The following is a 22,684-nucleotide window of genomic DNA, read 5'->3' as shown; positions in this document are numbered from 1 at the left end:
GAGATTTATTTTCTTGCTGGCGCTCACAGTAGATCAAGAAATACAATAGAATCAATGAAAAACTACACTAACAAAGAGCAGCAGACGACCATGTACAAAAGAAGCTAATCTGTGCAAGTAAATAAAAGCAAAATAAGAATAAATATATAATGCTGAGAACATGAATTTGTAGAGCCCTTGAAAGGAATGTACAATTGGAGTCTTCCTAGGAGAAAGAGGATCTGCCTCACCCAACAGGAAAATTTTAGTTCATGAACAAGAGTTCCTGTGGATGCTGGAAATCCAGAGCAACACCCACACAATACTGGAGTGACTGAGCTTCTACGCAAACGAATAAACAATCAATGTTTCCAGCAGAGACCCTGGAAAGGGAGGGGGAAAATGTCAGAATAAGAAGATTGGGGAAGGGGAAGAAAGACTAGGTGGGTGCGTGAGGGGGGATGATGGGAGGTGATTAGTGGAAAAGGAAAATGTCTGAAGAGGAAGGGATCTGATTGGAGAGAGGAGAGTGGATCATGGGAGAAAGGGAAGGAGGAAAGGGTGAGGTGATAAGCAGGTGAGAAGAGGTAAGAGGCTAGAGTGGGGAAATGAAGAAGAGAGAAGGGGGAGAGAAAAAATACCAGAAGTTGGAAAAATCGATATTCATGCCATCAGTTGAAGGCTACCTAGAAAAAATACGGAGTGTTGCTCCTCCATCCTGAAAGTGGCCTCATCATGACAGAAGAGGAGGCCAAGGGACCAACATGTCAGGAATGGGGGGCAGGGATCGAAATGGTTGGCCACCAGGAAATACGGCTTTTAGCAAATGGAGCTAAGGTGCTCCACAAAACAGTCCCCCAATCTATGTTGGGTCTCACCAATGTACAGGGGGTCATATTGGGAGCACTGGACACAACAAACACCACCAACAGATTCACAGGTGAAGTGTTGCCTCCCCTGGAGGACTGTTTGGGGCCCTGATTGGAGATGAGGGAGGAGGTGAATGGGCAGCTGTAGCATTTCTGCCGATTGCAGGGAAAAGTGGGGAGGGACAAATGGACAAGGGATCGATCTCTGCAGAAAGCAAGGAGTGGGGGGGGGGAGGGCTGGGTAGATAGAGATGTGTTTGGTGGTAGGGTCCTGTTGGAGATGGCAGAAGTCACGGAGAATGATGTGATCATTGTTCTTGAGCTTGTTCAGCACATGATGTGTGCTGAATCATGAACAAGCATGGCAATCTCCCAACATTCCTATGAGCTCCAGTTTCCAGACAGCTCCCCTCTTTACATACCTCCACTATTATAATCTCCATGTGCCACATCCTTGAACTCCCCAATTGATAATCTCTAGCGACCATCCATAATATCAAGAAGTCACCTCATAATTTGTCATCACACATCTCTTGATTAGTAAGGACACCAAAGGTCACAGAGGAGGCAGGGGAATGTGGTTAAGAGTGATAATATATTAGCCATGATGGGATGGTGGAGAAGACTTAATGGGCTGAACGGTTAATTCTACTGCTATGTCCTATGGTCTTATAATATTTCCACTTTTTCTCTTTCTGGAATTTATCATCTTCTAGGATCACTTTTCCCATGATATCTTTTCCTAAACTCCATATTGCAATGTACTTTTATTTCTCTGTAGTACAGGCTTCTCTGTAAAATGACATTGCTCAATTTGGCAGCTGCCAGTAGGAAACAGATCTAAACAGCTATAACAAGTTCCCACTGTCAAATTCAGCAAGTCTTTTGTGTTCCTGCCATTCCCAAGCTGCCAGGCTATTTGCATCCTATGGGAAATGTTATGGCCATTGTATTTTCAAGAAAACCTTCAATGGTAGAAACACTTCATAACTAAAACACATGAAGTGTCACTTGTACATAAATTAAAGGGTAAAACTGCTAAGTGCAAGTGAGTGGCTTATTAAGATACATTTAATGTGAAAATATTACAATCCAGAATATAAACTGGTGTAAAACATTGTTTCAATTCTGTCATATCTATAATATCAGTATTGTGTCTAAATTGTGCGTCTGATTAAATTAGACATGTTTGGCTATTCTTTTTGATGATGGATTTGACTGCAATTCTTACTGACAGAGAAGTACTTCTGTTTGGTGTTCACCATATGAACTGCTTTCATGTATAGGTTATATTTATTTAGTTTTATCTTGGATGTAAGTATGTTACTATATTTCCTTTCCTGCAGAGGTTTTCGATAAATTTAACACAATGGCTTTAATTGATGGGAAGAAGGATCATGTGAGCCTAACAGTAGATAATGTTCACTTGGACTATGGTGTGGTGTATGAGTATGACAGTACTGCTGGTACAAAGTGCCATGTTTTGGAGAAAATGAGTGAACCTAAGGGATTCTTCAATTTGACTGCAAAGGTATGATTGAAAGAACAAACAATCAGTTTGTAGAATTTTGTGTTTCTGAAGTTTAGTGCCTTATCAGCATTTTTCCTCATCAAATAATTTGAAAACCTCATCAAAAGAGGCAAGCTAGCTCTAATGGAGTTCCTGTAATAGCCTGGCAGAAAATATTCATTGATAGGCAGGGTCTCAGAAGGACAGTGCTCTATTTTGGACACAAACCACAAATTGGCTATTTAAACAGTCATTGTCTGCAATGTCAGTATTCTAATGTTATGTATGGCCCTCATTACCATCTGTTGATGCAACACAGAGCGTCATAGGAAGTCATTCCTGCCTGTGGCCATCAAACTTTACAACTCCTCCCTTGGAGGGTCAGACACTCTGAGCCAATAGGCTGGTCCTGGACTTATTTCCATCTGGCATAATTTACATATTATTATTTAATTATTTATGGTTTTATATTGCTATATTTATACTCTATTCTTGGTTGGTGCAACTGTAACGAAACCCAATTTCCCTCGGGATCAATAAAGTATGTATATCTATCTATCTATCTATCTATCTATCTAAAGCAGTTCACCCTCTTCTTCCTCATCTGGAGCCATAACATATTCCAGCTACATACAAAGCACAAGCACCAACACGATTCAGCCAAACACTGCTGACTCAAAGAAACTCTGTCATTCCATAATTATTATGGCAATTGATCTTTGTGACATTATATTTATTTGTATCTTTTAAATGTTAATAAATAGAACCACAAAAGGTGTTACCACCACAAGTAGTTGAAAAAGCATTGAGGATAAAATTGCAGAAATATTAAATCACTGCGTAAACTACAACTAAAATTAATACTTTTGGGAGAAGATGTAGTGATACTATGCAAATATTAAGTGAGAGAAAAACATGGCAAATAATATTCTAGAAATTTCTAACATAAACCTTTCGATATCTCACAATTTTCTGGACATGAAATAATAAATGTGCATGATTTTAAGAATGCAGAATTCAAAATGATAGATTGTATAGCAATATATTGTGGCATAACAAATATGTGGCACCTCGCCCCCTCAGGTCATTGGAACAATTCCATGTACGTTTGATGTATTTTCATTTTGCATGACGGCATCACATTGGAGTGGACTGTAAATGACAACTTATTAAATGGCACTTCTTTACCAGGTCCTTGAGTGTTTTGCTAAGAATGATGAACAATTTGTAGAAAGTTGTGGCAGGCTAACCTGCTTAAGTGAAGCAATCCCTCCTGAACTCCATTCAAGGTTCAGCGTCAAGCGCAGTGAGAAGCTTGAACATATTAACCGAAGGATTATGACCTACAAGAAGGTAAGTCTGGCATTTGAAAAGCTGAACCATATTTCATCTTCATAGCTGTAGTGTTCATTTACAGGGGTTAATCAAAATATGGTTCAATGGTGACTATTCCACTAATGAAGTCTTCAATATTCCATGTATTTGTGACAGATTGAAGGAAGTAAATATGAGTAATTTCTGTGTGAAAGTGATCATCCCTTTCTAATCCTGAATGATATCATGACAGGGATTTGTATGAAATATGTATCTAGCAGTTTCTCAGAATTCAAATGACTAACTGGAGCCACAAATGAGAACTTTCAGTTTAATGGTGTATTGACTATGGGATGTTGTACCTAATCAGATGACTCATTAAAAAATTTCAAAGTTTGTCTAAAATTTGGTTTAAAAAATCATTTGAATAATCTGACATTTATATGTGTTCATTATCAACAAGAGGATTGGCAAAGTATTTTCTCTTCCCTCCCTCTCTTCCCCTTCTCTAGGATGCTGACTTCCTTCACATTACATACCCGCATGCTTCATTGTCAAGCAAGAGGGCGTAATTAGCCACTGAAAGAATTCTTTTCAATACTTATTGTTAGTTTGATGATTGATAACTACATAACTGTTACATCAGTAATTTGTGTCTCAACGACTTTGATCTGTCCAGTTTTCACGAGTTTTGAAAAACCGAGCCTGGCCAACTTTTAAGCAAGCCAAGTCCAAGATATCGCCACTGCACAGCAGTGATTTCTGTCCCACCAATTGCCATATAAATGTCATGGAAGTATCCTATCCCAAAAATGTTGCATCACTGGGAAGCGCCTTTGGTGTTCAGCTGGACAGTCGGAAGCAGTCCTGCAGTGATATTGACCAAAAAAGCTTCGATCAAGGTAGGAACCCAGGCTTTATGTCTCAGTTTGACAGTTATTTTATGTTTGATTTTATTTAGAAATGCAGCATGGAACAGGCCCTTCAGGCCTACCGAGCTGTGCCACCCAGCAACCTACCTATTTAACTCGAGCCTAATCACAGGACAATTTACAATGAGCAATTAACCTGTGAAATGGTGCACCCATGGACTGTGGAAGGAAACTGGAGCACCCGGAGGAAACCCATGCACACATGAGAAGAACATACAGACTTTCAGGATGCCGGAACTGAACTCCAGACTCCGATATCCCAAGCTGTAATAGTGTGGTGCTAGCCGCTACACTGCTGTGGTGCCCCAAAGTATAATCCACTTTTCACAACCTGATCTAAGTTATAAAAGGTCTTTGATCTGCTAGACACTTTTGCTTCATGGACAGCTAATCTTTAATTGGGCTAATTTCTTGCTGACGACATGAGTGTGGGAGCATAGTACAAAAGAGGTAATTTGGAGTATGTACTTTGAAAGCATATTGGCTGAGGACTGGAAAATAGGTGATGGATTGTGAAAATGGGTGATGGAATATATAACAACTACAAAACCTAACGTCTGATGCTCAAAACAAGCAAGAGCATCATAAAAAAAGGAATAAATTTATAACCATATCAATGGATTAAACAAGAAGTTTCTGAGAGCAGAAGAATTGTGTTACCCAGCAAAACAATGGAAAAACCAAATGAAGACTGCAACAATGAAAGTCACTGGCTTGACCTTGAAGATCACTTGAACAGCAGGACAGTCAAAATAAACTACCAGCTTTCCCTAACATTTCTTTGAGGTTGCTCTATATGAGCAGCAGCTCTTAATCATTGAATGCATGAAGGCAAATGAGTGAGAGGTGAACAGATCTCATCTGTCATCTGCTGGTTTTTGAGCCTATGTGATCAACCCTGCATAACAATAAGACTCAACATTACTTTCGTGCAGATGTACTGAAGATTCTTTTGAGGCATTCAGGATAGATTGCGGACATCTCCAGAAATCATCATCCTCATTGCCAAAATGTAAAAAATGACAAAATGATGCACTACCTGTGGAGGATAGATAGTGCATCATATGAGGGAGTTGCCTCCACTCCTTTCACTGACATTCAAAGTTCTCAAAGTGCTGATTCTTTACAGAGAGAAGTTTGTGGAGAAATTGGTGGGAAGCTGTGGTTGTGAACCTTGGGACATCATCTCTAGTTGGTAACATCTTCACTTCTGGTGATCAGAGGATAATGAAATCCATAAAACAGCATATGTGTCTAACAGCTTAACATGGATCGAATTTTCCTGATTTCCCAGCAGATGGCTGATCACATGGCTATATTGATTTAGGAGCAGTCCCTTCCCACCTAATTAGAGTGGCAGCCCAGCTTGCTGCATGCTTCTTCCAGAACAAGTCTTGAGTTGAGGGTCATTTCAGCTCCTGAAAGCCCATGATATGACAGCATTGACATTGATGTCATAGTCTCAAGTGGCAACCTGGTGCAGCACAATGATAGTCTGATTACAGAACAAGGAGAACCAGACTAAGCATTACTTAAAATGGAGCTTTTTTTTTGTAAAATGCATACCCTTTTGTGAAGGCCTACAACTTCACAGTGAAAATTCTTTGCTACATGAAGTCTAATGTTCTGCATATTTCTGGTTTAAATTTTTAAGTCTGAGAGTATGTTTAAAGGCCAATTTGCAGTGGTTTACACAGGAGCCAATTTTATACTCCTGTGTTTGGTAGAAACCAGAAGAAATCATGCACCACTTGCTTATAGTGTTTGAAGATTCTTAATAAGCTCTACTCCTCTCTGGATATATCAGATGGCGCAATTGCCTCTTTTATGTGCCAGAAGACTTACATTTACTGACCTAGTGAAAAACTTGGCAGAGTCTGGCCTATACATATTGTTAATATTTCTCTAATGCTTCGAGTGCGTAAGTAAAAACCATATGAGAAACTAAATATAATCAGATGAGGGGGATTACAATTTGTTTGAATGAGTATTACACGAAGATAGGTAGATTTAAAGGTTGCAAGCACTTATTGGTAATGAAACTCGCTTGCAATAGTCATGTGCTTATTTTGTCAGGCCAATAAAACCTAAAGTTTTACATGTGGGAATCATGTTCTTGTACTGTATCAAAGGTGGCACAACAATCAGAAATTATTATTGGTGCCATCAACATTTACAACTCAGTCTTTCACTTTCCCGTTAATTTATAGATAAACTGGATCCAGTGGAATATGTTCATCACTGCGTCGCCACCATGGCAGCTCCCTCCGGACACAGCTTGGGTCAACAAAACGGGCCTGGCCTGTACTTCACCCTGAAGGAAAAGGATATTGAAACTCAAGATGCATACCAGAAGCTTCTGAATAAGTTGCAGACAGTTGTGAAGGAACTGGAATCGTATATTGGTCAGATAGATGAGTGAGTTTCTCAGCAATTTGTAAACACTGAATGTAGAATAAATATTGATGTAGAATTTACAGATGTGGTTCAAAGAACTTCCTCTGGTTATTATGGAATTGCATCATATTCAATCCTGCCTACAATGTGCTTACTTAATGATATTTTGAATCCTGTAAACAGTATTGTCTCATATTTCATTGAAGATTCCCAATGAATACCTTACTGTCTTTGCTAAAATTTTCTACCATAGCACCATTGGGATGCAGGGCCTGATTACAATCCATAAACCCATTAGAAATGTCAGCATCTTTGTCACCAATGTGTTTGCAAGTATATTTTAAAACATTCTAGTGGTAAACCTCATATTTCACACTGTCAGTATATAAAAAAAACAACTGCTTTCCAATACACTCGTGTTGTTAAATGCATAATATCCAGGGATGAAAGCCAAATTGTAATCAGAATCTGAAGTATCAAGATGTCTCATTTGGAATTCATTTCACTGTAACTCTATTTCACGGGTTGAATTAATTTAAAATCCACATGCTGAATCTCTTTGAAAGTTATGAATGCGGGTGTGGAAAGTATAAGTGTCACCAAATATTCCGACATTGTACCTCAATTCACAAGGCCAAAGGTAGCTTGTTTTAAGCATTACTTACCTGACAATCCAATGTACTCTGCTGAGAAAGTTTAATTCTCTCCTTGTAAAATTGGGAATTGGAAATCCCAATGGCAATAAAGACAATGATAATGCATCAGGAGCAAGAAGACCGATGGTTCTATATCCTTAATGCCATGCTAACATAAATAGACTTGGCAGTCCTTGTGCAGAGCACCCTAAAGGTTAACTTGCAGGTCGAGTCGGTGGTGAGGAAGGCAAATACAATGTTAGCATTCATTTCAAGAGGTCTAGAATACAAGAGTAGGGGTATGATGCTGAGGCTTTATAAGGCACTGCTGAGGCCTCACCTTGAGTATTGTGTACAGTTTTGAGCTCCTCATCTTTAGGGTTGCCAACTTTCTCACTCCCAAATAGGGGACAAAAGGTGGTGTGGGTATGGTGCAGGCCTGGGATGAAGTGACTGAGGGGGCTGGCAGCTGGCAGAAGGTAACAGGGACCTTTTTCAAAAGAGAGAGAGAAAAAAAAAACAATAACCTGAATAGGTAAACAAATCCAATATATGAACCGTGTATACATATCTTCAGTGTTATATATGAAATGTAACACCAAATTATAACAAAGCATAATACAGAGCATAATCTGACTACCAGTCAGACATGAAATAACACCAAATAACCCTAACTGTATGTGCCTATAGAGTAGACGTATAATTACTGCAAAAGAGGAAAAGAAGGGGGGACTCACCAAGTCTAATTTTTCCATGGATATTTCTTGCTGGTCTTGACTGATTCAACAGTCCTTTGTCCTTTTGCACAGCCAGAGAGAAGTCCTTACATGACAAGTCACAGCTCACAGATATTTGAAGTTCATTTTTGATCAGCTCTGTGCTGCATCTGTTTCTTGACCCTGACCATCTAATGGTCATCAGAGAGAAGATCCTCTCTACAAAGACATTTGAGCCTGGCACACTGAGGACAAATGAGACAATCCTGAACATGTGGATCAAGTTGACTTTCCCTATGTTTTGGAAAACTGCCACCCACTCCTCACTGGTGGATTTTGTGGTATCCTGTCTGGCTTTCTGTATTTTCTCCCAGCTAGCACAAAACTTTTCATAGAGTTGGTCCATATTGACTGTCTCTGTCATTTTGAGGGCAGCCACCACCTGCTCCAGGTCAGTGAAGGAGAGCTCCTCATAGAGGCCAATTGGTTTCAGTTTCATCATTACATTTTCTGGTGAGAAATCAAACCACTTGTCAATGTATGTAATGACAGAGTCATAGAACTTCACAAAGTCCTGTTGCCGCTTGGACCTTTGTGCTGGCACTTGTTTGTCCATCAGCTGCTTGGTCTGGTATCCAAAAAAGCTGTCCTGTTTCGGCTGAAGCATCTTCAGTTTGAACCTTCAGACTTCTTTGTAAACATCTGTGATGCAGAGTTTTGTTTCCTCCAGTTTTTTTACGAGTTGGTCAAAAACACACCCCACGTTGTGGAAAAAGCATAGATAAATTTCAGTAGCTCCAGTTTTTTCTTGATCCACAAAAATCCTCTTCAGTGCCACGGGACAGGTCTCAAGGGACCTGAAGTATGACGGAAGAGCTGACCAGTTTTGTAGGAGACTTTCGACAGCTGGATGAAGAGAGAGCCATCGTGTGCAAACATGATGCAGAATTTCACGCCACTCAATGTCAACAAAGGCGAAAAATGAATGCAGTTCCTGTCTTCGGGAAGCAGATATTGAGAAGTGGTTGTAGACCTTTAGAACAATTGTCTCAATATCGACTGACAGCTGATCACAGGTTAGCTTTCAGAATGCGATTGTTGGCACTGCTCTATAACTGGTAAACTGAGTGATGTTTTCCAAAGTTTACATTGGCATTATCTGCTGCATAGGCTGTAACGTGACTAATATTCAGTTCATACTTTTCCGGACAGCTCATCAGAGCTTGATGTATGCCATTTGCAGTTTCATCACTGTCTTCATAAAAATCAAGTAACTTACACTGCACTCCATCAGACACCGAGAAATATCTCACGCACACTGGAAACATTTTTCTGTTTCTCTTGTTTGAGGCATCGGCGGCAACTGAGAAATACGCGGGCCCCGTGGGTTCACCTTCTTTGGTCGGGGACAGATCACCCATAATATCCTGCACAGTCTTTCGTCCTAAAGCATTCATAGTAATCATCTCAGCTTTCGTTCTTCCCATTAAATAAAGCACCGTTGAGCCTAGAAAGACAGTCGATGCTGTTGTAGCTGAGTCCATGTTTAACCGTATGGTACACATACGAGGCTTCACTTGCTGCGATTTTGTCATTTTCCGTGGTAGATTTCAGGAAGAATGCACCAATATTGCTTGCACCTTTAGCTAGTGTGGCCTTCTTGTGCACTTCTGTGGAAGCATGCTGAGTTAGGTCATTCTCATCTCCATGGCCAATTGAGAATTCCCGACGGCATAAAGTACAGAAGGCCTTCGTCGACGTCGAGTCACCGCTGACGGGCTCAACCCACGTCTTTTTTGCTTCTCATTGCTTGTTATAGCCGCACTGTCTTTTCCTTTCTTGGAGGTTTATCCGTATTGGCACATGCCAAACAGTCCGAACAGACGTTACTGAAACTTTTTGTTTTGGCAGGAATTGGCAAAATATACTTTATACTTTATATATAGCACACAACTGATGCGCATAAGGTGGCCTGTGATTGGATGACAGGTGAATCACTTCACTCGTGCGTGGCGTCAACAGCACATGCAGCACGCACACACGCTGTTGTATCAGATGTAGGATCTGTCTGTAAACGTGCCCTCTGGTGATTACAGAGTAGTAGCAGTCAAATACGGGACAAGGGCGATCCCGTATGGGACAAACCAGTTTAGCCCAATATATGAGATGTCCCGGCTAATACGGAACAGGTGGCAACCCTACTCATCTTAGAAGAGATGTGCTGGTAGTAGAGACGGTCCAGAGGAGGTTCACAAGGATGATTCCAGGAATGAAAGGGTTATCATACGAGGAACGTTTGATGGCTCTGGGTCTGTACTCGGTGGAATTTAGAAGGATGGGGGGGGGGATCTCATCGAAACCTTTCGAATGTTGAAAGGCCTAGACAGAGTAGATGTGGTAAGGATGTTTCCCATGGTGGGAGAGTCTAGGACAAGAGGGCACAGCCTCAGGATAGAGGGGCGTCCATTCAAAACAGAGATGCCGAGAAATTTCTTTAGCCAAATGGTGGTGAATTTGTGGAATTTGTTTCCACGTGCAGCTGTGGAGGCCAAGTCATTGGGTGTATTTAAGGCAGAGATTGATGTATTCTTGATTGAATATGGCATCAAAGGTTATGGGGAGAAGGCCAGGAAACGGGGTTGAGGAGGAGAAAAAAAGGATCAGCCATGATTAAATGGCGGAACAGACTGAATGGGCCAAATGGCCTAATTCTGCTCCTATGTCTTATGGTTTAAATAGCCAATTAACATACCTATTTCAATTTGCTTGTGCCTAAATGTTTGTTCCAAAATCAGTTTCTACATTTCAAGTTTTTGGTGATATTTGAAGTTGTTCGTTTGTGTTCTTCAGCCTTTAGTGCTTGATGAAGGATTCTCAACATTGTACACCCAACACTGGTTACCATGTGAGATATTATAGATTGATTTAAATGTCTTATGGTGCTCTTGAGTTTGAGAGCTGGGAGAACTGATGTGAGTGGAGAGGCAAGGATTCTCAGCAGCTGCTACTGCATTCAATTCTTAATAATACTTGGGAGACGGACGAATAAAGGCCTTAGTGATGTGCTAATCTTTGGACAACCAATAAAGCACAAAAATAGGAAAGTTCTGAAAACGCCCATCTTGAATAATTCAATGTTATGTGAATGACTTTGAAGTAATTGTTCCAGTCTACAAAGTCATTCACTTAACAGTAAGTTATTCCAGAAGGGTGTTCTTATCTAGTTAGACATTTGTTACACATACAAAGTCAGAAGAACTTTTCTATTTTTGTGCTTAATTGGTTGTCCAAAGATTAACACGTCACTGAGGCCATTATTCAAGACCGCCTCCCAAGCATGATTTAGAATTGAATGCAGTAGCAGCTGCTGAGAATCATCCACCCCCTTGACTCCCCACACACAACAGTACCCAGCTCTCAAGCTCAAGACATTTAAATCAATCCATATTTGTAAACTAGAACAATTTGTTTAAAGGCCAAACAAATTACAAGTATTTGTACAGTTGCAGCCAATTAATGACTTTCATAATATTGAAAAAGAAATTATAATTTTGAGTTGCATACTAATGTAACTGAGGGAGAAGGAAGAGGTGTTGACTTTAAGTGTTACATATCTTTATTATATGCAAATCAAAGTAATTAAAGTGCATACCAAAGTAGTTCTGTAAAGGAAATTTAAAGATTTCAATGGTCCCAGTCAAAAGCTTTATTCACCAGCCATTAATCCATCCCTTTCTTCAGCAACTGAAGCAGGTAGTTTGCAACTTGGTATCTTATTTAAACTGGAGTTCAGTTTACGTCCCTGCCTATTATTACTTGTAAAACATTTCCCAATTCAAACCTGCTGTAGCACATCTACTAATGAAGCGCTGCCCATGTTTCTGGTACCTCCAATCTAAGTCAGCCCAGTAGATTTATATTTTGTTTATTTAATTGTGCTTGCTTAATAATTTAAAATTCACTTTTAAATTATGATTTATTAATTATGAACTGTTTTAATTATTGCAGTGATTTTAATAGTTATTTGAAAGTTTCTGAATGCCAGGGACATTCATAGACATTCTGGATTTTGGGCAGCTTTGACAGATGGCCAATGCGAGGTTGTGGCTTAGCCAGCCAGCAGTTCTTTTCAGTCATTGATTGGATGGCTGGAGCAGGGGAAATGTTAGAAACATAGAAAATAGGTGCAGGAGTAGGCCATTCGGCCCTTCGAGCCTGCACCGCCATTTATTATGATCATGGCTGATCATCCAACTCAGAACCCCGCCCCAGCCTTCCCTCCATACCCCCTGACCCCCGTAGCCACAAGGGCCATATCTAACTCCCTCTTAAATATAGCCAATGAACTGGCCTCAACTGTTTCCTGTGGCAGAGAATTCCACAGATTCACCACTCTCTGTGTGAAGAAGTTTTTCCTAATCTCGGTCCTAAAAGGCTTCCCCTCTATCCTCAAACTGTGACCCCTCGTTCTGGACTTTCCCAACATCGGGAACAATCTTCCTGCATCTAGCCTGTCCAATCCCTTTAGGATCTTATATGTTTCAATCAGATCCCCCCTCAATCTTCTAAATTCCAACGAGTACAAGCCCAGTTCATCCAGTCTTTCTTCATATGAAAGTCCTGCCATCCCAGGAATCAATCTGGTGAACCTTCTTTGTACTCCCTCTATGGCAAGGATGTCTTTCCTCAGATTAGGGGACCAAAACTGCACACAATACTCCAGGTGTGGTCTCACCAAGGCCTTGTACAACTGCAGTAGTACCTCCCTGCTCCTGTACTCGAATCCTCTCGCTATAAATGCCAGCATACCATTCACCTTTTTCACCGCCTGCTGTACCTGCATGCCCACTTTCAATGACTGGTGTATAATGACACCCAGGTCTCGTTGCACCTCCCCTTTTCCTAATCCGCCACCATTCAGATAATAATCTGTTTTCCTATTTTTGCCACCAAAGTGGATAACTTCACATTTATCCACATTAAATTGCATCTGCCATGGATTTGCCCACTCACCCAACCTATCCAAGTCACCCTGCATCCTCTTAGCATCCTCCTCACAGCTAACACTGCCACCCAGCTTCGTGTCATCCGCAAACTTGGAGATGCTGTATTTAATTCCCTCATCCAAGTCATTAATATATATTGTAAACAACTGGGGTCCCAGCACTGAGCCTTGCGGTACCCCACTAGTCACCGCCTGCCATTCTGAAAAGGTCCCGTTTATTCCCACTCTTTGCTTCCTGTCTGCTAACCAACTCTCCACCCACACCAATACCTTACCCCCAATACCATGTGCTTTAAGTTTGCACACTAATCTCCTGTGTGGGACCTTGTCAAAACCCTTCTGAAAATCCAAATATACCACATCCACTGGTTCTCCCCTATCCACTCTGCTAGTTACATCCTCAAAAAATTCTATGAGATTCGTCAGACATGATTTTCCTTTCACAAATCCATGCTGAATTTGTCCGATCATTTCACCGCTTTCCAAATGTGCTGTTATCACATCCTTGATAACTGACTCCAGCAGTTTCCCCACCACCGACGTTAGGCTAACCGGTCTATAATTCCCCGGTTTCTCTCTCCCTCCTTTTTTAAAAAGTGGAGTTACATTAGCCACCCTTCAATCCTCAGGAACTAGTCCAGAATCTAACGAGTTTTGAAAAATTATCACTAATGCATCCACTATTTCTTGTTGTGCATTCTTGTCCGCCTACGTGATGGGAGTTAATTGGCAATGCCCTGTAATTGTTCACGGCTTTACCAATTTGGATCAGAAAGGCTTGGATAACAATCAAAGTGGATCCAAAAGAGACAAGTTCCAACCTCCCACATGGATTAGTGATGAATGTGATTGGCTCGCTTTTGGGAACAAGAAGCTCTGTCTTTGGTGTTTGAAACAGGGATGTACAATATGGATGAAGCAGAATAGAGAGGAAATATCATCTTCCTCATGAATGTTGATAGCCTGACCAATCTGGTCAAATTTATTGTACTTTTGAAATTAGCATGCATTATTTAATCGAGGTTGCCGGCCTGCATTTATTTCCTATTATATAACAGAATACTATGGCAATTTCATTGCTCCTATATACTGATGCACAGAAAAAAACATATAAAAATCGAGATAAGTTGCAATATCCATGGGAAGCTTAAGCTGACATGAGCAGATGTACCATCGCTTTAATCAATATATTTAGCAAAATGGAAAAGTCCAGTATTGGGTTGAAAAGTCTGGGGTCTGGCTCTGGTTGCAAGTTAGGCAGAAAAAAATACCTATTTTGTAGAGCTGGATTTATAAATGAAATTTAATGCATGATGAGTTCAAATACCTGTATGAATATTATATGAGCAGTTTACATATTAATACATCTATAAATGGATCATTCTCCTCAGCACATTTGGATCAGTGACATTCTAAAAAATTGATTGAAAGATTTGGAGGAAAAGTTTTTAAAGTAAGAGAATGAACAACCTGAGCTGCTCTCCTGGGAGCATAACGTTGACAGTTCCGTTCTTCGTTTGATGCTGCTCAGCTCACTGAGTTCCTCCACCAGGTTGTCCTGTTGCTTTGTAATTAGTCACAAAGAAAAATAGAATTAGCCAATAACTTTACTCAAGGCAGTGATTAGGTATCTAGGTGTTGATGGCAAGCCATTGGTCTTGGATAGTGTGGTTCAGGAAATTTTAAACCCCAACTCCTCATTCTTGGTAGACGCCCCTGACTGATGTAAACTGAAGGCAACAGCAGTGGATAGATCTGAGTTAGTTCTTGTTACATTGTTTGGCTAAGACTGGAAAATGAAATGGGACATTCAATCTGATGTCAATTAAAGGAAAATTGGGTGTCAACTCTGGTACTTGATAGAGAACGAACTTGCCAAATTGTCGTCATTTCACACAATGAGCCTCTGGAAGGTCCTCCATATTTTCTGGCCAAGGAAGATCTCCAAACATGCCCTACTCGTTCAGTGTTACCAAGAGGACATGACCACAATCATCATGAGGGAAATGTTGGAGATGGATTGGACATGTGATTAGGCGTTTGATAAGGTACCCCATGCAAGGCTTATTGAGAAAGTAAGGGATCCAAGGGGACATTGTTTTGTGGATCCAGAACTGGCTTGCCCACAGAAGGCAAAGAGTGGATGTAGATGGGTCATATTCTGCATGGAGGTCAGTGACCAGAGATGTGCCTCAGAGATCTGTTCTGGGACCCCTTCTCTTTGTGATTTTTATAAATGACCTGGATGAGGAAGAGAAGGAATGGGTTAGTAAATTTGCTGATGACACGAAGGTTGGGGGTGTTGTGGATAGTGTGGAGGGCTATCAGAGGTTACAGCGGGGCATTGATAGGATGCAAAACTGGGCTGAGAAGTGACAGATAGAGTTCAACCCAGATAAGTGTGAGGTGTTTCATTTTGGTAGGTCAAATATGATGGCAGAATATAGTATTAATGGTAAGACTCTGGGCAGTGTGGAGGATCAGAGGGATCTTGGGTCCGAGTCCATAGGACACTTGAAGTTGCTGCGCAGATTGACTATGTGGTTAAGAAGGTATATGGTTCATTGGCCTTCAGCAACCGTGGAATTGAGTTTAAGAGCCAAGAGGTAATGTTACAGCTTTATAGGACCCTGGTCAGACCCCACTTGGAGTACTGTGCTCAGTTCTGGTCAGCTCACTACAGGAAGGATGTGGAAACTATAGAACGGGTGCAGAGGAGATTTACAAGGATGTTGCCTAGATTGGGGAGCATGCCTTATGAAAACAGGTTGAGTGAACTAGGCCTTTTCTCCTTGGAGCGACAGAAGATGAGAGGTGACCTGATAGAGTTGTATAAGATGATGAGAGGCATTGATTGTGTGGATAATCAGAGGCTTTTTCCCAGGGCTGAAATGGTGCTTAGAAGTAGGCACAGAGGAGATGTCAGGGACAAGTTTTTTATGCAGAGGTTGGTGAGGGTGTGGAATGGGCTGCTGGTGACGGTGGTGGAGGCGGATACAAAAGGGTCTTTTAAGAGACTGCTGGAAAGGTACATGGAGCTTAGGAAAATAGAGGGCTATGGGTAACCCTATAATTTCTAAAATAGGTATGTGTTCGGCACAGCATCATGGGCTGAAGGGCCTGTATTGTGCTGTAGATTTTCTATGTTTTCTGTGTTTCTCTGTGATGAGAAGAGAGGCCAACTCCATCATCAAGACAGCACTTCATTGGACCCCTAAAGAGCGAAGGAAACAGAGGAAACCAAAGACAACTTGGCGCCGTGCCATAGAGGCAGAAATGGGCACCCCAAATCACACCTGGGGCACAATAGAGAAGATGGCTAAGAACCGACAGAGATGGGGGACCTTCATTGCTGGCCCAAATGCCATCAATGTAACAGGCATTTGATGATTGCTGATGATTGGCACCAACGTGAAGCAAAGGAGTTTTCGAAGAACATTTGGCCCCAAATAGTTTCATAACATTGACTTGTTATAATCTTGGAATTGTGGGATGGTGGAGTTTGATGCCAAGCAGCCTGTTTCTGTGAAAATGTGAAAATGACTCTGAGTAATTGATATCTCACCTCTCTCCTGAGGTTATGTTTGTGCAGAAATAAACTGCAAAAGTCTGTGGCATGCTTTCAGTTTTGCCCGCATTGGCCCTTCATTGGCTCCCAAATCCACATTCTCCTGCAGATTAACACTTAGCCCATGTCTTTGTCAGTTTCCTACAGTGAAAATTTGCTGCATTTATATTTCTTACTGTCTGAAATTATTTATTTTCTCCCATTTTATAGCCTGCTTTCATCAATAACCCATCCAACTACACCAGAGATGAAGTCGGCAGAATCACTAATAACAGGAGAGAATGACACTGACAAGGTAGAACGGAACAGCAAAAAGGTCTGCTTTGTGGTAACTGGAGATGATCAGGAAGATTCAGGTCATGATACAATAAGCAACAGGGATTCCTACAGGTAAACACAGCATTATGGGCTGAAGGGCCTGTAATGTGCTGTAGATTTCTGTGTTTCTATGTAAAATGTGCTTTAGATTATCCTACAATGGAGAAGGGCTAAATATTTGTTTGTGAGTGAATGAAGCAGGAATTGTAAATTGTGTTGTTTCCTCCATCTTGAGCCTATGTGTAGCTGTCTTGATAGGATTGTGATAGTGATCTAATTTACAAAAGGATCCAGCGCACCAGAATTACCAGTAGCCTACACCTTCATTTTAAGAAAATAGAGAAAAATATCACTGTTAAATTGATGATATATATCACTGACATGATTTGCATGAAGCAATGTGCCCCATTATGGCCATAATGAGATTTGAGTGTGTGGCATGGCAGTAGTTCGTTTAAACCAACATAACATATTGATGCAAACATGAGAAAATCTACAGATGCTGGAAATTCAAGCAACACACACAAAATGCTGGTGGAACGCAACAGGCCAGGCAGCATCTATTGGAAGAAGTACAGTCGACGTTTTGGGTTGAGACCCTTCTTCAGGACTAACTGAAAGAAGAGATAGTAAGAGATTTGAAAGTGGGAGGGGGGAGGGGGAGACCCAAAATGATAGGAGAAGACAGGAGGGGGAGGGATGGAGCCAAGAGCTGGACAGGGATGCAAGGCTGGAGAAGAGGGAGGATCATGGGACGGAAGGCCTAAGAAGAAAGAAAGGGGGAGGGGAGCACCAGAGGAAGATGGAGAACAGGCAAGGAGTATTTGTGAGAGGGAAAGAGAGAGAGAGAAAACAAACAAATAAGTAATGAATTAGGGATGGGGTAAGAAGGGGAGGAGGGGCATTCACAGAAGTTAGAGAAATCGATGTTCATGCCATCAGGTTGGAAGCTACCCAGACGGAACATAAGGTGTTATTCATCCAACCTGAGTGTGGCTTCATCGCGACAGTAGAGGAGGTCGTGGATAGAAATATCAGAATGGGAATGGGATGTGGAATTAAAATGTGTGGCCACTGGGAGATCCTGCTTCCTCTGGCGGACAGAGTATAGGTGTTCAGTGAAGCGGTCTCCCAGTCTGCATCAGGTCTCACCAATATATAGAAGGCCACACCGGGAGCACCGGACGCAGTATATCACACCAGCAGACTCACAGGTGAAGTGTCGCCTCACCTGTAAGGACTGTCTGGGACCCTGAATGGTGGTGAGGGAGGAAGTGTAAGGGCATGTGTAGCACTTGTTCCGCTTACAAGGATAAGTGCCAGGAGGGAGATTGGTGGGAAGGAATGGGGGGAACAAATGGACAAGGGAGTCGGGTAGGGAGAGATCCCTGCGGAAAGCAGAAAGTAGGGGGAGGGAAAGATGTGCTTGGTGGTGGGATCCCATTGGAGATGGCAGAAGTTACGGAGAATTATATATTGGACCCGGAGGCTGGTGGGGTGGTAAGTGAGGACAAGAGGAACCCTATTCCTAGTGGGGTGGCGGTAACATATTGATACCAGCTCTGTCAGTTTAATCATTTGAAAATAGCTCAGTACCTGTGTCCAGTAATTAAAATAATCGCTCTTACACAGCAGTCCAATAACTTTGGGACTCCTTTGTACCTATCCATTCCCATCCCCTTTGTTCTAAAATAGAAGAATACTTCTGAGTTACCCTAATCATGAAATCTGATGGTTCTTCCTGTTGTCCTGCCACTGAAACTCTCCAATTCTGCTTTAACTACGCCATACATTAAAACTATGGCTGATCATTTACCACTTCACAGCTTCCCTGTGGATCCCAGATCCCTTGATCCCATTAGTACCCAAAACTCTATAAAATATCCAAAAACAAATTGTAATTGGATTTGATAGCCAATTATCAATCCTCCAACAAAGCATAGTGCAGTTTTAGACCATATATTTTAGTACTTCTTTAGCTGCATATAATTGTTTCTTGTACTCTTACTCAATCTACTTTCTAAGTTTAGACAGGCAGCAGTTTTATTTATTTTATTCAGACATATAACTCAGTAAAAGGCCCCTCTGCCTCAACAAGCCCGCACGGCCTAATTACACCCACATGACCAATAAACCTACTAATCCATACATCTTTGGAATGTGGGAGGAAATCATGTGGCCATGGGGAGAACATACAAACTCCTTATAGACAGCCGCTGGAACTGAACCTTGGTCACTGGTGCTGTAAAGCCATCGCCAACTGCTAGGCTACCATTGTAATAGAGAATATTTAATATATTAAATAGTTTAATTCCTGATGAAGGAAGCCCACAGGAAATTTAATTCAGTTCTACTAACTATTTACGTCTGAATGTCACTGACACATTGGTGTTTGAAATCTGGGTATTAATGTTGTCATTGGAAAACTGGGTTAGAGTAGAAACATAGAATCATTTATCTACGTCAGATCAATGTACTGAATTATCAGCAATATTTAAAATGTAGCCTGGGGCACTGCAGCTAATACACCAATTGACTTAGTTTACATTGCCTTTGTATTAGCTCCAAACTAGTCTTCTTGAGGCTATTAGTTGCACTTAAAATAAGTTTGCACATGGAGAATCTGTTTATAAAGAGTACCCAATAGTGAAATCTCTATCTAGAGCTTGGCTACTTCCGTTGAGTCTTTCGAGGTGCGACTATGTGTCAAGTTCTGATCAAGTTCAGGTAAAATTAAAATTAGAAGTTCACTAGCTTGGATCAGATTGAGCCAGTCTAAGTCTTTGTTAACAACTGCGCTAAAACTCGGTACTATAGGAGAGAGAGAAAAAAAGAGAATGAGTCACACTGTGCAGATCATTCTTCTCAATGTATAGGTGCAGAAGCTGACTCCCTTGCCTGTCCCAAAGGCATATGTGTTAGGTTCAGAAGTATTGTATCAAAAGTATTGTGTCCTCAATTCACTATGGTTGGTGTGGGTTTTAATTTTTGACCCGAGCAGACTTCAGTCTCTTCAAACATTATTGTTAGCCTTAGCATTGTGTGTGATCAAACTAACTACAAAAGAAAGTTCCAAAAGATTCCTTCATATCCAAGTTAGTTTTATGTTGCAGGGAAAGGTGGAGGAGAGAGGGAGAGATTGAAGGATGAGGTGGGATGATCATGGATTTAGTAAAAGTAGTGAAAGCGAGTTATCTGACAAGTTATATTAATTTCTGCAGGCTGCATTCTGCCCAGACTAAAGATGAGACATTGCCCTTTAGGTTCATCTTGGAACCTTGCGGAATGTCACAGACAGATAAATCAGTGAGAGCAAAATGGTAAATTAAAGTAACAGGCTGAAGGTCATCTAAACAAGAAATACAAATGAATTGCAATGCTGGAGAAACTCAGCAGGCCAGGCAGCATCTATGGAAAAGAGTAAACAGTTGATATTTTGGGCTGAAACCTTTATTAGGACAGGGAGGGTTGGGGACTGTTTACTCTTCTCCACCGATGCTGACTGGCCTGCTGAGTTCCTCCAGCATTTTGTGTGTGTTGTTTGGATTTCCAGCATCTGCAGGTTTTCTTGTGTTTGTAATACAAATGAATTGCAACTTCATCTGAAAGAATCGTCTGGATGGATGACAGTCTCATGCAGTTGCATGGGAAAGTGCCATGAGAAGGGCAAAGGTTGATGGAGCCAACAATTCATAAAAGGGGAAGTGAAGATATGTTTGGTGGTCAAACTTGTTGAAGATGGAAGATTAATAACCACTTTTAATAATCTGGATTGAGGAATTATCATGCCCTTAGGTATGTTCTTAAAATCTGTGAAAATGCTGAGGAAGATGAATTACGTTATGTTATGATGCCTGCATAATTTATCAATATTGCATAGTACACTGTAGCTCCATCTATCTGCATTTAGTAAAGGTGCACTGCATAGTAAAACAATATTCAATATCAAATACATTTATTTTGTAAGAAATGAATTTTAATGAGTTTTCTTCCTTCCCTAGTGACTGCAACAGCAATAGGAATTCCATTGCTTCCTTTACAAGTATCTGCAGCAGCCATTGTGATTCTTACGTACACAGTGATGACATGGATTCAGGTAAGCTGCATCTGGTAAGATGCATTCATTGCAAAATCATTGCTGCTAGGTAGGAAAAAGAGAGCTATACCACAACAGGGTTACACAAGAAAGTTGTGCACAAAAATGTTGTCTCATTCAAACATTTTCTGTGCTGCCCATTCGTGTTTTGCATACCTTCTTGTCATTTTTTTCCATTTGTTTTTTTTTGTTTGCTTTTCATTTTAACCTGGCTTTAACCCAACCCAGAAAGGGGGTGTTGTGGATAGCGTGGAGGGCTGTCAGAGGTTACAGAAGTGGCAGATGGAGTTCAATCCAAGTAAATGTGAGGTGGTTCATTTTGGTAGGTCAAATATGATGGCAGAATATAGTATTAATAGTAAGACTCTTGGCAGTGTGGAGGATCAAAGGGATCTTGGGGTCCGAGTCCACAGGACACTCAAAGCTGCTGCGCAGGTTGCCTCTGTGGTTAAGAAAGCATACAGTGCATTGGCCTTCATCAACTGTGGGATTGAGTTTAGGAGCTGAGAGGTAATGTTACAGCTTTATAGGACCCTGGTCAGACCCCACTTGGAGTATTGTGCTCAGTTCTGGTCACCTCACTACAGGAAGGATGTGGAAACTATAGAAAGGGTGCAGAGGAGATTTACAAGGATATTGCCTAGATTGGGGAGAATGCCTTATGAGAATAGGTTGAGTGAACTTGGCCTTTTCTCCTTGGAGTGGTGGAGGATGACCTGACAGAGGTGTATAAACTGATGAGAGGCATTGATTGTGTGGATAGTCAGAGGCTTGTTCCCAGGGCTGAAGTGGCTAACATGAGAGGGAACAGTTTTAAACTTCTTGGAAGTAGGTACAGAGGAGATGTCAGGGGTAAGTTTTTTTATGCAGAGTGGTGAGTGCGTGGAATGGGCTGCCGGTGACAGTGGTGGAGGCGGATACGATAGGGTGTTTTAAGAGACTCCTGGATAGGTACATGCAGCTTAGAACAACAGAGATCTCTGGGTAACCCTAGGTCATTTCTAAAGTAAGTACGTGTTTGGAACAGCATTGTAAGTTGAAGAGCCTGTATTGTGCTGTAGGTTTTCTATGTTTCTATGTTTTGTAGTTTTATCTTTAGAATGTCTTTAATCATGTTGAGTTGTGGACAATCTTTGGAGAATTTTGATTTGGAAATAGAGCTGTTGCTACGTTACCAATCGGTTCGGTTTTAACACAATGCCCAAAAGTTGACTTTGGTCATAAGTGGGGGATAAACACAAAATCCCTTGGTATGGTAAACATATGTAAAGAGCATTGTATTGAATGATGCTGATGAGGACAAATTAACATGAAGGTTTTTAAAAAAATGTCTTCCCCTGCCTGA

The 22,684-nt window shown here is 41.1% G+C and overlaps 1 protein-coding gene across 4 annotated transcripts in view; it reads left to right on the top strand.

Moving 5' to 3' along the window:
• prex2 (phosphatidylinositol-3,4,5-trisphosphate-dependent Rac exchange factor 2) overlaps positions 1 to 22,684 on the top strand; it is a 407,250-nt gene that overhangs the window by 214,402 nt on the left and 170,164 nt on the right. For all 4 annotated transcript variants that reach the window (XM_072254160.1, XM_072254142.1, XM_072254151.1 and 1 more), the window contains 6 exons: positions 2,195 to 2,379; positions 3,550 to 3,711; positions 4,352 to 4,574; positions 6,815 to 7,022; positions 17,136 to 17,315; positions 21,245 to 21,339. In XM_072254160.1, the coding sequence (XP_072110261.1) occupies positions 2,195 to 2,379; positions 3,550 to 3,711; positions 4,352 to 4,574; positions 6,815 to 7,022; positions 17,136 to 17,315; positions 21,245 to 21,339 (1,053 nt within the window). The remainder of the gene's footprint in view (positions 1 to 2,194; positions 2,380 to 3,549; positions 3,712 to 4,351; positions 4,575 to 6,814; positions 7,023 to 17,135; positions 17,316 to 21,244; positions 21,340 to 22,684) is intronic.

This window comes from Mobula birostris, chromosome 1 (assembly GCF_030028105.1).
Source record: "Mobula birostris isolate sMobBir1 chromosome 1, sMobBir1.hap1, whole genome shotgun sequence".
Lineage (NCBI taxonomy): Eukaryota > Metazoa > Chordata > Chondrichthyes > Myliobatiformes > Myliobatidae > Mobula > Mobula birostris.
Note: the sequence above shows the minus strand (reverse complement) of the source record. Positions and strands in the feature narration are given on the sequence as shown.